Source organism: Hemicordylus capensis, chromosome 3, assembly GCF_027244095.1.
Source record: "Hemicordylus capensis ecotype Gifberg chromosome 3, rHemCap1.1.pri, whole genome shotgun sequence".
Taxonomy (NCBI): Eukaryota; Metazoa; Chordata; class Lepidosauria; order Squamata; family Cordylidae; genus Hemicordylus; species Hemicordylus capensis.
The window spans coordinates 253,676,180-253,692,071 of NC_069659.1; the positions used below are offsets into that span (position 1 = coordinate 253,676,180).

General features: G+C 41.6%; 1 protein-coding gene across 3 annotated transcripts in view; it reads left to right on the forward strand.

The window, feature by feature from the left end:
- TCERG1L (transcription elongation regulator 1 like) overlaps window positions 1-15,892 on the forward strand; it is a 277,404-nt gene that overhangs the window by 216,867 nt on the left and 44,645 nt on the right. For all 3 annotated transcript variants that reach the window (XM_053312335.1, XM_053312332.1, XM_053312334.1), the window contains exon 7: window positions 3,218-3,306. In XM_053312335.1, the coding sequence (XP_053168310.1) occupies window positions 3,218-3,306 (89 nt within the window). The remainder of the gene's footprint in view (window positions 1-3,217; window positions 3,307-15,892) is intronic.

Here is a 15,892-nt window from a genome sequence, read left to right on the forward strand (position 1 = left end):
GAACAATGTTTTTAGTAACCACACTTCCTTACAGTTTGTATGCATGCAGGTGTGTTCTCACTCACATTTTACTAAAAGTATGTAGGTCTGAAGTGGGACCTGTCATCATTATCCTGCTCCACCCCCCACGCACCCCCCACAGTAAACTGACATTGATTTGTTGTCTGAAAAGGACTCTTGTAGACATGGTAGAAAGACTCTGGTTCTGCCAGTTCTTAGTTTGCATCAAAAGCCAAGATTAATCCCCTTTGAAGTTCCCTTTGCCTTTCAGCATCTTGTTAAATGTCTAAGTATCTCAGCCTTCATTTTTGTTTTGTTGAGAAAAAGGTTTAACAGATGCCTTTGGATCAGTACATTTTCCTCAGTTATTCTGCCTTTGCATCTCCACAGGTCTTGTGGAGTTGTTTTGCATTTATAGGAGAATAATATTTCCATTCCCCATTGATCCATGACCCTGTTTCTCTACTGGATAGCAGAGGGAATTCTTCAGTGCTTAAAATCCATGAAGTAGTTTTGAAGAGCACTGTCAAAATGGCTTTTAAAAAATCACTTTCAGGCAGTAGCCCTTTATGGAATTCCTTCTTCCATTCATTCCTTAAGCCACTAGCATAAATTAACCTGATTTAACCTTGTAGAAGAATTGATCTGATGGGTCTTCATCTTGGATAGGTGAATGCTGTACTGAGGATTTTTAAAAATGGTTTACTTGTACATAGTCATACAACATGAGAACCTGTAGAGTTCTCACATGTAAAAATGAAACAATGAATTCCAGTTATCCCATATGCCACATGATTCCGTTGGCACCAGTGGTGGATTGTATCTACTGCATGGCTAGACTGCACCAACTGAGTCTTGCTACTGACACTTAAGATATTGATACCAGCACCTCTTTGCTTTCTCCTGTGCCATTCTCATAGGAACGTAGGAAGCTGCCTTGTACTGAAGCAGACCATTATAGATCCATCTAGCTCAGTATTGTCTACACAGACTGGCAGCAGCTTCTCCATGGTTGCAGGCAGGAGTCTCTCTCCACCTTATCTGGAGATGCCAGGGAAGGAACTTGGAACCTTCTGCATGCAAACGTGCAGATGCTCTTCCAAGAATAGCCCCATCATATCTTACAGTGCTCACACATTTGGTCTCCCATTCAAATGCAACCAGGTCAGACCCTGCTTAGCAAAGGGGACAAGTCATGCTTGCTACCATATTATCATGCTTGCTACCACAAGTCATGCTTGCTACCACAAGTTATACCAGCTCTTCCTGGTATACTCTCTGAATGTTTATATTGTTATTAATACAAACAAATGATTCTTAAGAAAGAAGGAGCATGGCAAATGTGTCTTAAGAAAGTCATGCAGCTGAAAATCACAGCCTCTCTTCCCTCATCATCTGAGCTGTGATCCGTATTCCTTCTCCTCCAAAAACCCGATTGTCAACACCACTTTTCACAGTCACCCCTCAGGCCACATAAAGAGACAAACCAGTTCACTGTTGCAGCCCTATCTTGGGTGTTTGCAAATAATGCCACCTGCAGTTGCAAAACCTTTTGGATGCTACAGTAATGTGAAGAGAACTGGAAGCATGCCTGACTCACACTTCCTATTCCTCCATATCCCTCTTTTGGGTTACAATTCAAAACATGACAGAGAGGAGGTCGATAAATGGCTGTTTTTAGTAACAGTAATTTAGTATTCCCTGCCTCACATCAGATTTTTTTCACCCCAAAGAAACAAGAAATAGTTCAAACTGAGTCAAACCAAATTCAGCATATTTAAGAGGTGATATTTAAGAGGACGAAGCTATCAAAGGCAGCCAGAAATGGTGGGATTGTGAGTATATGCAACCCCTTTCTGACATTGACAGTTTTAGATTAGGAGGAGAAGCCCCATTGGGATGCCAGGGATTGTGGGAAGCCTGAAAACCTCTTTCATTCCCTAGTTGCCCTTAACAGCTTCTTGACAGACAAAGCTTTTTCAAGCAGTCAGGAACTGTGGAAGCTTGCAAGCCACCCTAATCCCTCCCTGTCTTTTGAGAGCTTTGCATAGCCAGGAGAAGTCCCAGCTTTTTCTGACCATGAAAAGCTGTCTGCAGTTGTGTTTCATGGAGGCTTTGAAGCTTTCATAATCTATGGCTGAAAATGTTTCCCATGGCCAGGAGAGAACCCAAGTGGGATCTTTCCATTTGTGGGTTTTGAGAATGTACGGATGGGAAGATGGGAAGCTGGAAATTCAGGGCCTTCATAATGTTTGCCTCTTTTCTGAGGTAAAGGCTCATAACGCTTAACAGACCACAGCGAGTTCCATCAGCACTGCTGTCTGTTATGCAGATCTCATATTTATAAGTTTGAGTGCAGAAACACAGGCTCACATTTTCTCCACTTGAAATCCCACCAGGAGTCTTTAAGCAAGTCACCATCTCTGAGGGCCTGGTGCTCACTGATCACTCATTTCAGCAAGCAGTGATTTTCAAAAAGACATTTGTCCTAATGGGTCCAGTTGCTTAAACCTATAGTGAACTGTTTCTGTCACACAGTAACACATGCAAGGTTAAACTTTTGACATACTGCAAATATCAGCTGGCTTTTCTCGCCATTAGCTGGGGGAAAAATTAAAAACCAATTAAGCTCTTGTAATATGGTACAAGTGTTACTATTTTAATTGTATTTTGTGGTTTTATTGTACATAATTTTGTATGCTGTTTTGAGTCATGTGAAAGGAAGGGTATATTTGTAATTAAATATAAATAAGTATCACTTTTCAAACAGAACAAGCCTCATCTATGTTGCAGGGTTATTGTGATAATGAAGGAAATGTGTTATAAAAGTTGCACTGAAAAGCACAATAAACTTAGAAATTAGATGCTAATTAGTTCATTTTGGTTACAAATCCCTATAGAATTTCCTTAATACCTATACAGAATGTGTCTTGTGCATAAGTATGTTATTATCAGGGCAAAAGAAGAGAAGACGAATTACCTTCCTATCCCGACTGGCATCTGTTTATAATTTCTCTCTCTCTCTCTCTCTCTCTCTCTCTCTCTCTCTCTCTCTCTCTCTCTCTCTCTCTCTCTCATTCTTATCTAACTGTAGTGTAGGGGCATTGATCATGTGACCAAAAGTCACACATGGTCATTTTGATTACTTATCACCTCTTTAAGCAAAGTGCATAACTATGTTTTCTGCTGATTCATCTCTGTATGCTTCCATGTGAAGAACCACTCTCTAAAGCTGCTCCCAGAAGATGACAATGCTGCAGATGGCAACAAGCCCGTGGCATCCACTCCTGTACCTGGATCTCCATGGTAAGTACATTTGGGCTAGTTATTCTTCATTCATCAGATATCAGTGCTATTGTCAAACGCCTCTTTCACCATAGCTAATAATGAGGGGGTAATGGGAGGAAATAGCAAATCTGACCATTATGAAGTGCTTCACCTTTTTCTTCCACCAATAGCCATTGTGAATTGGTACTTCTGTTCTCATGACAGCACAAAAAGAAATAAACACACTTAATGTATTTACTTATATAGTGTTCTCTAGCCTACTCTATTTGTGAACTTCCAGCTGGATTACTAGTTAAAAAGACATCTGAAGAGACTATTCACACAGCACGGGCTGCCTGGGGTAACGCAGGCAGCTCGTGTCTTCTAGAGCACCGGGAGCCCTCTGCTCCAGCATGTGGTAGCCCTACTTTTTAACCTGTTGTTTAGCCGAGGTTAAATGGCTAGTTCGGTTAATCTCAGTAGGTGATTGTGAGAACCATTGTTGCCAGATTGAAAGGCTTCCCCCCCACACAGCCCGCCACCATTTCCGGCAGTGAACCAGAGGGGTGGAGCGGCTGCACCGAGTGCGGCGCACTCTGGGATGTGTGAGGGAGAAGTCCTCCCATTCCCAGATGTGCCCTCAATGTGCCGCCGCTTGTGTGGGCGTGTGGCAGGGTGGAGAGGCAGATGGCCACTGCTGTCTTCTGGGGAAGGCAGGCGAGCTATTGCCTTCCCCATAGCCCTTCTGAGCAGAGGCTGGAGGTGATGTGAACAACCTCAAAATATCCACATAGAAATGAAGTGGAAGATGTAGGCTTATATTCTGTGCAGCACCCTGTCGATCCAAGTGTGGGGCTCGCACACTTGTTCCTTGCATCCTCAAACCCCATCCATGTGGCTAGTGAAGGTGGCCCTGTTGCTATAAAAGTTTGTCTCCTTGATGTAGGAGAATCGTCATTACAATGAGGATGCAATCCTTAGTAGCGATGGAGCCTTTCAATTTTCCCTAGTCACATGGATGTGGTTTGGAGTAGAATTGAACCAGTGGGCATGCCCTGCTCTTGGATTGCCGGGAGCACTGCACAGAATGTAAGCCACATTTCCAAATCTTACATTCCATTAAAAGCTAGCCCAGCTAGAAAGGGATAGGGAAAAAAATAGGATTTGGTTAGTCTCTAGGGAATGACATCTCTAGGGAATGACTAGCCATAAGGTGCTTGCTAAGTTAAAATGACATTCATTGTGCATTGCGCTGATTCCATCGGATGATCCATCACAGAATCACGTTGAAACATGGAGCGAACCTTTAGAGAGCATCTTCTTAATTCATACATCTTTAGATAATGAAGGCAAAATATTTTATAAAAGTCCAGTATATACCAAAAATGATGCCAAACAGTTAACTTAAATTAAAACACCCAATAAAAACCTGGAATTGATCCCAAACCCTCTCCACTCATAGGTTGGCTCCATGCTTCTGATGGATTCTGTGGTTGATATGACATCACCAGGCATATGCTGGGATGTCATTCGAGAACAAGAACAGGAAGTCTGAGTGGGATTCCAGGTTGTGAAGCTTAAAACAAATTAAAAGGTGAGTTTTTTATATTGCTTCTGTGAAGCCTGGCTCTCCGCATTTGATCTGTGGGAACATTCACAACACACACTGCACAGGTAGTGGAATACACACACAGGATGTGCTGTCATGCAAAGCAGCATGAGGTCTTCTGGTACATTAAATGAAAATAAGGAGGCATTGCATTTGCTTGGAGGAATGTGGAACGGACATGCCATCATAGAGATATTCACATTGGATGCTAAAATGTGTTTAATAGAATTCCTCCCCTTTGCTCCCTTCGTTTCACAGCCCAAATTTATTTGGAACCCTATAATAAGGATCACTTCTGAATCTCAGTTTGTTCCTTTCCTTGTTATACACAATCACTACACATGCAATTACTACAGTCCTTTAAAGAGCCAAACTATCATATCCTGAATTCCATTTGGGCCAGTTCCCCTCAATTCCTTGTAGAGTTCTGTTTCTCTGTCTGTTTTCCTTCTATGCTCTGCCCATGACTAATGCATACTAACCTCTGTATATTGGCGGGCATCCTAACTAATGAACCATCAATTCTCCATGAGATGCACCAGTGCTGCAGACAAGTATTGCAACATTGGCAGTCGGTGGGCGTGAGGGGAGGATTTCATCAATCCTGCTTCCCCTGGAAGTCTTCTATGTCACTCAGAAATATATGCAACCCTCAAGGACATATTTCTGACTGACACAGAGAGCTTCCAGGAGAAGGGAGTCCCACACCTGCAAATGCTGGTGCCGAGTTAGTCTCATGGAGCACTGGTACTTCATTAGTATGCCAGCATTATTTCCAGCCACTACTGTGAATTCATCAACTCTGAATGTGTTAAATTTCCTACATGCCACTTATTTGCTCAAGAATTCTTCTCCCATAAACTACGAGGTGATACTAAATTTTGTTTAATTAGTTTGTTTCACTCACTACCACTATTTTGAACTTTGAGATATCACTATTCTGAACTTTGTTCACATTTCAGTTCCCATCTCACCCTTGATTATCAGCACAGCCAAAGCTGAGCAGTCCAGCTATATGTCTAGTGGATGCCTGATCCAGCATTAATTACCACATGTTCTGTCCCAGGTGCTGGATGTAGAGTTTTTAATCTAACTTACTATGTGTACATGGGGAACACAGTGGAGAAGATCATCCTCACTAGACTAGGGCAACTGGCTTAAAGCTAAATGTTTTAAGAAAAATTACTTTATGATTGAGAAAAAAACAGCATATAGTCTGGCATCTTAAAAAGCAACAGTTTATTCTAGCATACAGTTTCATAAATGAATGCCCACTTCATCAGATGCAGATAATTAGTTCATCACATGAAATAATTAATGCTCTTAGGTTCTAATGCTATCTTCACTTATCTGGGAGTAAGCCCTACTGAACATAATTGGACTTACATCTAATTAAACATACATAGGATTGCACTGAATGCCCTGTGTTTTAAGTTTGTGCCCTTACAGTGTGATCCTAAGCATATGTAACTTAGGACCTATTAAGATGTAACACAGAACTGTAGTTCGGTGCCCCCCTCCCCCTGCTCTCCTGTCCACATTTGGACTTTGGGGAGAGCTACCTCTCTGCAGTCAGCGAGACTGCAGAGGGGCGTGGGAACTGCCTGACTGCAAAGAGGCGGGGGAGCTTGCTCTGTGGGCTTCCTTCTTGACAGAAGGACAGCCTGCACAGCCAATTGGGCCTGAGTGAGGGAGGAGCTTCCTCCCTCAACTCCAGTTCTGTGGGGCCCAAAGTGAGGTGACAGCATTCCAATGTAATGCTGGCACCTCAGAAATGGAGTTTGTGGTGCCCAAACTCCACTCTGAACCAAAGATTCAGATTGGAGTTTGGGGAGGGAAACCATGAGTCACTTTCTCCTGCAAACTCATATCCCCAAATTCAGACATTCAGGCTAGGAAACCGGAGGGAAAGGGATCTCTGGTTTCCTGTTATGTCTGAATTTGTCTTTACTCTGAAATTAGTCTCACTGAAGTCAGATGGACTTACACTCTGGTAAGTGTGGTTGGGGCTGCAGCCTTAGTCTTAAGAAATCTTATGTACAAAATTCTGCTATTGCCACCATTTTAATTAGTGCCCTATGATTGAAACAGATTACCATACTTTTGCATTTGGATAATTGAAACCTTTATCATGCCAAATAGGAACAAGCAAAGTGTGATATTGGGAGATGAGACCGATAATTTTTAAATTAAATGTCAAATTGGGTTAGTAATGGGAAACTGAAGAGATTTCTAGAGGGAGCTGCCATTTGGATCCATTTCTAAGCAACTCTCCAGAGACATTTTTCTTGGTCTTTCAGTCAGATGTGGAAACAGGCCATTTCCATTTAAGCTATTACCTTGCTTTTATTAGATAAATGCCTAGGCTTCAGCTGGCCCAAGGGTAACAGTTCACACACAATGAATGCATTTGTAGCTGGAAATGAATTTTCACATCATCCAGAGTGATGGGAACAGCCTGTGTCATAGACCAGAGTCTTGGAATTCGGGAACAGGAGAAAAAATAGGTAGTACAAGTTAATTCTGAGAGAGGATTCAGACAAAAATCTTATTTTTATATTAATCTGCATAAAGTTATAAAAGGCTTTACTTCAGTATATCTCTTAATGGTCTGCTATCTGAGTGATCTGAGGCATTTCCTCATTCTTTGAGACATAAGTACTAATTGTAAACTAATGTATTTTCTCCATTGAAAATTGCACATGAAAACATTGGAAGCAAGATTCTCATCTGTGAATAGATTCCTGCTGTCTTCTTTTTAGTGGATTTTGCATTCAGATGTAAATTTTCCATGTGTATTTCTCCTTTGTAAAACAAAATTAGCACACTGGAATGTACTAGATAGTCACAGTTGGAGCTGGATAACAGTGGAGTTAGGGATGCATAGGGCCATCCCAGTTATTTCTGCAAAATGTTGAGCCTAGCAGCCATAGTTCTGAGCCTAGTGCTGGTATATTGCTTATCACAGTCCATCATGCAAATAATCAACCAGTTCACTCATTTATGTGGAGGTGGCGGTGTGCTGTGCATTCTTTCCTGCTTTCATTCTTTCATTCATACTCTGAAATTGCCCTAAAAAGCAATATCCTGTGCCAAAAGGTCAACCATTTTTAAAAATGTGAACCCATAACTGTTTAGTTTCAGTATCCATGGCCTAGGCAAGTGGAGCCAGTGCTAGGGCAGGGAAGGTGAGACAGAGTGAGGCAATAATCACAGCTGCCAATAGAGAATAAGGCTGGAGCAGAGAACTGAAGCAAGACTGGGGCCAGGAAATAGAATAGGGAGCAGCCGACTCAAGGAGTAGACTTTACAGGAAACTTCTGGGTACAGCTACTGTACCAACTATCTGGCTTCAAGCAATATAGGTCTAGGGAGCTCTTCCCCTTCCTGAAGCTAGCTTGACCTTGATCTGTACCTAGAGTTGCTTTCTTTTTCTCCTTGGTGAAAGGGAAGTGTCAATCAGCCATGTGGGTACTCCACCAGTTCTGAGTGTTGGCTCTGAACTGGTACCACCATTGCTCTTGTGGTCCTAGAAACAATTTTGGGAGGTCCTGGAGTGGGGCCTGGAGTTCAGGCAGAGGACATTGGATCCCCTGAGATCACAGGGTCATCCTCTGGTTGTTTGTCCAGGATTCAGGATACGATGAGATCACGTCAATACCAGAGGCTCCTGCAGAAGTCCACTCCTGTTCCTCATCAGTGGTGGCTTCTGTGGCTCCTAATCTGTCTAGGTTCTGACATTCAGAAACGTGTTGCTATATTCAGGACACTTATTAACTACTATGAATAAACCATATTTGCTCCCAGCATTAAAAATCACAGGTATTAATGTTATCCCTAGGTCTGATAAGTTGCATCATAACATGATTCTCCAACTCAATTAGACACGAAGCAGGAGTTCTGTGATCGAATCTCACATGGTTATTTTGTGTTTCAAAACAGTTGTGTGGAGCTTCTAACCTGTTTGGAAAAGGGGAACGAGTTTGTAACCCTTTACTCTCATGCTATTTCCCCAACCCAAATCATGCCTCCCTGTGACCCTGTGATTATCTCCATGTGGGGAGGGTGTACCTGTCTTTCCCCATCCCCACATGGGTAATAGCAACTTTAGGCAGGTGATTTAGAATGAAAAGAAGGAAATGGTTAAACATCCCCTTCCCCAGCACTGTTTGGCAGATTTTAAACAATGCAGGAGATATCAGTCATGGATCTCCTGTGTCCCATTTAGTTTGGCTTTAAGACACAACCTGTGAGCATCAAGCCAGAGGCAGGCCAATAGTAATGTCTTGTCACCTCCCAGGTGTTTGATAATCCATCCCCTTTTTGCAGTCCTCCACAGGAATGAAAAACCAGGAGGCTTATTGAGCACCTGACAAACTTTATTTAGTTAAGTAAGTCACAAGTCATGTAGGTCTGATACAAGGACTGACTGGAATTTCTGACTCATTGGATCAGAAGGAAGAAGGTAGGATGGCTATGCCTAGATTCACAGAATCCTCAACTGACTGAAGGAAAGATCCCTAAAAAGCCATTATCACAGCCTCGTGCCCTTGACTGTTATTTATATCAATAACAAGAGTGTTATGTATAGGTTGGTGGAACTCCACATATAGCTTTTAAACTGTTTGCTTCATATAAACTAGATATTTATTTTAGCCAAGGCAGTCAGTTTAATCTTTTTCTTGAATCAATCAAGTGCTAATTTATTCACCTGCTCCCAAATCAGATGATGGCTCTTTAATGTGTATGCTTTTGTGGCTGTGATATTTATAGTACTTTGGCTTCTTGCTCTTAAAGTTTTCTATCAACCTCACTATGATCTACTTCACTATGATCAACTGTGAGCCAAAGACCTGGTCAATGAGGCAGTTATAGTTTCTGAGGAGATTAACAGTGTCAGCAGTGAATTTTTTTTAAAAAAACAACCACCAAAAAAACCATACCTAAAAACATAAAGGAATTGTGACATTTCCCCTAACCATTGCTACAATAGTTATGAAACAATGTATTTCTCTAAAATACTAATAGTACAACAAAGAACATCAATATTTGCAACATTTCCTGCTTAATTTTAATTACAGTGACAGAAGAACTATTCATGACAGATAGTGTTTCAGAAAATTGCCTAATATATTTCTTCCCAAAGGAACCAGCTATTACCCATAATTTGGGAGACATTTTGAAGTAAAATACTTATAATTTATTATGTGATAAATAATTTCATAATCTACTTAATGTTCTTTCCTTGCTTTTTTTTTAATGTGTAAATTTTCGTTTAGTAATCCCACTGCATTCCCTTGTCTGAGACCTCTGAAACATGGAAGCACTAAATTGCATATTTCTTCATGAAGTGTTTATGATCGGCACTAAAACAAAATATTTTCAGGTTTGATCTCCAACCTTGTTTGTTCTCTTATCTAGACTCTGTTCCACAGTCCCAAAAGTGAGATTTTGAAATTCAAAAATTGATTATTTTTAAACATTTCTATTAGATTTAAACTTCAAAGTTGTGAAACAATTACTGTTTGTGTTACTGTGGCAGGGGTATAGCAAGGCTCAAGTGGGCCCTGGGGAAAGAAATAAAGATTCACTCACCCCACCCTCTATGCCCTTCATGCAGAAGAATTGTAAAGACTGTGCCTGGCTCAAACCTTACTTTAGCCATGGACTCATTAGGTTACCTTAGGCAAGGCCATTCTCAAAAGTATAATGGACCTGAGTCAACAAGAATTGTAATCCCTAATAAATGGGCAAAGAGACATATTTTAATGTGGTGCCCTTCTTACATTTAGCAGGGGAGAGTAACTGCTTCCATTCAGTCCAGCATAGCATCCCTCTCCAGGCTCTTGCTGGTGGGGTGTGTGGGGGGGGGGGCGCGGGGCGGAGGGAGGATTGTAAGTCCTAAGTCCCTTTGGGACAGGGACTAAACTGCTTTACTTGCTTACTAATACTATTATTTATATGCCACTTTTCAGCAAAAGTTTCCAAAAAGCCTTTTGGAACTTATTTGTATAGGAAAATAAATAGCAAATACAGAAGATGGCTTCCTGTCCCAAAGAGGTCACAATCTAAAAAGAAACACAAGCTTGACACCAGCAACAGTCACTGGAGGTACTGTGCTGGGGCTGGATAGGGCCAGTTGCTCTCCCCCTGCTAAATATAAGAGAATTACCACTTTAAAAGGTGCCTTTTTGCTCAATTAGCAGGGGCTTTGAGATCTATGTAATACATATACACAGTAATATTCAACCTTGGTTAATATTGTTTATCTAAATAATCTTAATTAAATAAGCTCCTCCCAGCTTCAGGTGGTCTTGGAGGAAACTGATTATCTGGACCCATTTCAAACTGGCTTCCGGGCAGGCTGTGGGGTGGAGACTTCTTGGTTGGCCTGATGGATGATCTCCAATTGGCAATTGACAGAGGGAGTGTGACTCTGTTGGTCCTTTTGGATCTCTTGGCAGCTTTCGATACTATTGACCATAGTATCCTTCTGGAACATCTGAGAGGATTGGGGGTGGGAGACACTGCTTTGCAGTGGTTCCGCTCCTACCTCACTGGCAGATTCCAGATGATGTCTCTTGGAGACTGTTCTTCAAAATCTGAACTTTCCTATGGTGTCCCTCAGGGCTCCGTATTGTCTCCAATGTTGTTTAACATCTACATGAAACAGCTGGGAGAGATCATAAGGGGATTTGGTGTAGGGTGTTATCAATATGCTGTTGATGCCTAAATCTATTTCTCCATGTCAACATCATCAGCAGAAGGTATAACCCCCCTAAACGCCTGCCTGGAGGCAGTAATAGGCTGGATGAGGGATAATAAACTGAGGCTGAATCCAGATAAGATGGAGTTACTTATTGTGTGGGGTTGAAACTCGGGTGACTATTGTGATCTGCCAGTTCTGGAAGGGGTCACACTTCCCCAAAAGGAACAGGTGCGCAGTCTGGGGGTGCTTCTGGATCTGACGCTCTCCCTGGTGTCCCAGGTTGAGGTGGTGGCCAGAGGTGCTTTTTATCAGCTTTGGCTGATACACCAGTTGCATCCATTTCTTGAGGTGAATGACCTCAAAACAGTGGTACATCTGCTGGTAACCTCTAAGCTGGATTACTACAATGCACTCTATGTGGCGCTGCCTTGGTACGTAGTCCAGAAACTGCAGTTGGTTCAGAATGCGGCAGCCACGTTGGTCTCTGTGTCATCTAGGAGAGACCATATTACTCCTGTGTTGAAGGAATAGCTCTGGCTGCTGATACATTCCAGGCAAAATACAAAGTGCTGGTCATTACCTATAAAGCCCTAAACAGCTTAGGGCCTGGGTATTTAAGAGATTGTCTTATTTGCCATAAGCCCACTGCCTGCTAAGACCATCTGGAGAGGTTCGCCTGCAGCTGCCGCCAACTCATCTGGTGGCTACTTGGGAACGGGCCTTCTCCGTTGCAGCCCCTGGACTTTGGAATGTGATCCCTGTTGAAATAAGAGCCTCCCCATCTCTGGCAACTTCTAAAAAGGCACTGAAGACACACTTATTCACCCAGGCTTTTAATTAGATTTATAGTTTTAACTAATTTGAATACTGTGTTTTAAATCTTTTGAATCTTTTAAATGATTTTAATTGTTAATTGATTTAATGTTTTAAATGATTTTAATTATAAACTGCCCAGAGACATAAGCTTTGGGTGGTATAGAAATATTTTAAATAAAAAAAACATAAATAAAATAATTGGGAATGTCAAGGTGATATTCACACACAAAAATTAAAAGTTGAATAGTGAAGAATAAAAAACCTGTCATGAAGAACAGCTTTAAAAGTCTGCATACTTCTCTTCATTTGCAGTTGTTTCTCCCCGTCCCCCGCAGCCTCAGTTGTAACTGTAGCCACCGAATAGCACAGCGGGAAATGACTTGACTAGCAAGCCAGAGGTTGCCGGTTCGAATCTGCACTGGTATGTTTCCCAGACTATGGGAAATACCTATATCAGGCAGCAGCAATATAGGAAGATGCTGAAAGCATCATCTCACACTGCACGGGAGGTGGAAATGGTAAACCCCTCCTGTATTCTACCAAAGACAACCACAGGGCTTTGTGGGCACCAAGAGTCAATGGCACTTGACGGCACACTTTACCTTTACCAGTTGTAACCATAGTGGGTTTGTTTTGTTTTTTAAAACATGCTTACCTTTACATTAATAAAATACTTGTTAGATACTCAATAGCACTTTTCAAAGAAGGGAAGGAAGGAGAAAACGAGAAAGTGCAGAGACTTTATAGACGAGATTAAAATATTTTGATTATGCCTTTCAGGCACTAAAGAATTAAGTTGCTCCTCTCTTCCTCTCTAATACCCAAGACTGGGGAGGAGTAAATTCTGCCAAGCACAGAAGAACCAAGAAGCAAATTAACATTTTAGTGCCTGGCAGTCAGGACAGGAGTAACTAAGTTTCCTGGAAAGATCCTCTCCCTGGCATGCTGAAAAATTCACTCAATGCTGAATTTTTGAGTGAAAAAAATTCACTCAATGTTCACTCAATGCTGAAAAAGGCAAGGGGTGGCACAGTGGCATAACTTTACTTTAAGAGTGAAGTAACATAAACTTTTAATTTTGCTAAAATAAAACCATGCCACTGTGCTGCCCTTCACCTTGTTCAGCACCAAATGAAGAGCATACCTGTGAGAGGATCTCATCTTTCCAGGAAAGTAAGTTACTCCTGTGCTGAATGCCATGCGCAAAGACCCAAGTTGATCATTGTCATCTCCCCTTCTCTGTTGAAACTCCAGGACTGGAAAGGAAAAAGTTGCCTCAGCACCTGGGTTCTTCTGCACTCTGTGTGGGCTTCTTTCTCCCCCACCCACCAGCCATTAGAGAGAAGAATTCAGAGAAAAAAAAGAGAGAGAGCCAGCTGTGGTGGGAAGGAGCTGGGTCTCAGCAACCTGACTAAGGGACAGATTGCAGCTCTCTTCCCCTTTCCCCCATGTACACATGCTTCCCAAGTGGGAATTATCCCATGCCAGGGATAGGTGGCAGCACCTTTTTTGTGGCATAGTTGCAAATGTCCCTGCTTGTTACATGATAGCTATGCCCCTAGCTATGGGAACCACTTTATACTGAGACTATTGATTTATCTAGCTTAGTTTTACAATCACTGGCAGTAAATCCCCAAGGTTTCAGTTGGGGGGAGACTTTCCCAGACTTACCTGGGAAGTGATTTAGAGGTAGGAACAGAGGAAACTGCTATACAGAGTCAGACCACTGGTCCATCTAGCTCAGTATTGCCTACACCAGGACTGCTAAACTTTGGCCCTCCTGAAGATGTTGGCCTAAAACTCCCATAATCCTTGGCTATTGGCCACTATAACTGAGGATTATGGGAGTTGTTGTCCAAAAACAGCTGGGGGGGCGGAGTTGAGCAGGCCCAAGCTCAAGACTGCACAGACTGTCAAAGGCTTCTAGAAGGTTGCAGACCTTCCAAGTCTCTCTCAGCGCTATCTTGGAGATAACTTGCTACCTCAGCCCAAATTAGTCAAGCATGTCTGCAAAGCAGAAATTGTATTGAGGTAACTAGTTACTCCAATAATTAATATAGGTTTGGGGAACTTGACTCATTCACTTCTGGGGTGATGTATTACCCTGGGAAGTTTTTAATCTACAAAGGGCAAACTTTATGGTAATGTGGGGATATTGTGTTCTGAGACCAGTAACAATGTCCTAAAAGGACAAGGTTATACAACCTCTATTTCCTGAATTACTGCTCAAAATTACCCCACTATTTTTCATTCCATTTGCAGTTAAAGTACATCTAGTGCTGTCTTGCTTTATTATAAGCTTGTATACAATGTAGCACATATTCACTGTGTGCAGACTTCAGTCTACTAGCTATGGAAATACCTTGTTCAAATCAATGAGACGAGACTATTCTTGATTAGGAGATAGCCATATGCCCTCTAATTCTCCTTTATTTATTAGTACCATGGAACACACAGTCATCCTGTATTTCAAGCACACAAAACTTTCTCCAGGGTTGATTGTCTGAGACTTGCATCCTCTTTTTAAAAATATACAGACTTGCAGAGTCTGTGTATGTCATCCGAATTATTTTTGTTCAAATGATTATCTCTCTGAAATGATAGTTACTAAAATAATTGTTTCATTTGTGCAAAAAGGTATGAAGCTAATACACTGAGATTGATATTTTAATAACAGGAACATCAAGCAATTCTAAGTTGGAAATTTCAAGGATAATATGATTTAGCAATAAAACTTCTGTTATGGCAACTTTATCCATAATGTTTTGGTCAATGACCATCAATAAAGTAACTGTAACTGTCCATATTGCTTAGGGCCATCCCCTGCATAGGATTGATTGTAACTGACTATTGATTAGGTGCATGGTCTTGCAAAGTAGCTGGAAACTGCTTTGTCTCTAAGTCTGTACCAATTTTGGGAATGATACCAGATTGTGGAGTTTTTCCATGGAACACACCTTTTTATATCCACTAGTTTTTAATTGTTTGCATATCTAAAACTTTCTGAAAACTGTGAGTAGCATTTTATTGACATAAACATATACACATCAGGAATTGTAAAGCAACTCATTTAAAGCAATCAATTCATTTTGTGTGTTATTGAGTCAGCATTGCAAATATGGAGCCTATTATTGCTTATTATTGCATGCTAGTCTAAAATAAGTGGTTAAATGGTACATAGAGCTTTGCCTAAAGGCCAAGGTAGATTTCACAGCATATTTAACAGCAGATCTATGATCGACCACCTAGTGTGTGTGTGTGTGTGTGTGTGTGTTTGTTTGTTTGTTTGAAACTGAACTGCATCCATTGACGGGCAGAGAAGTGAGTGCTTAACTGGGCGTCCTCCCAGTACCATTATGCTGAGCAACATTGCCATTTCGAAGCTGCTTTTGCCTCATGGGTGTGTGGCTGGCGAGAATGGTAGTTTCCTCCCATGGGCAAACATCAAGAAGCATCATTAGGTGTTGTTGCCAGAACCGAAGGGGTATACC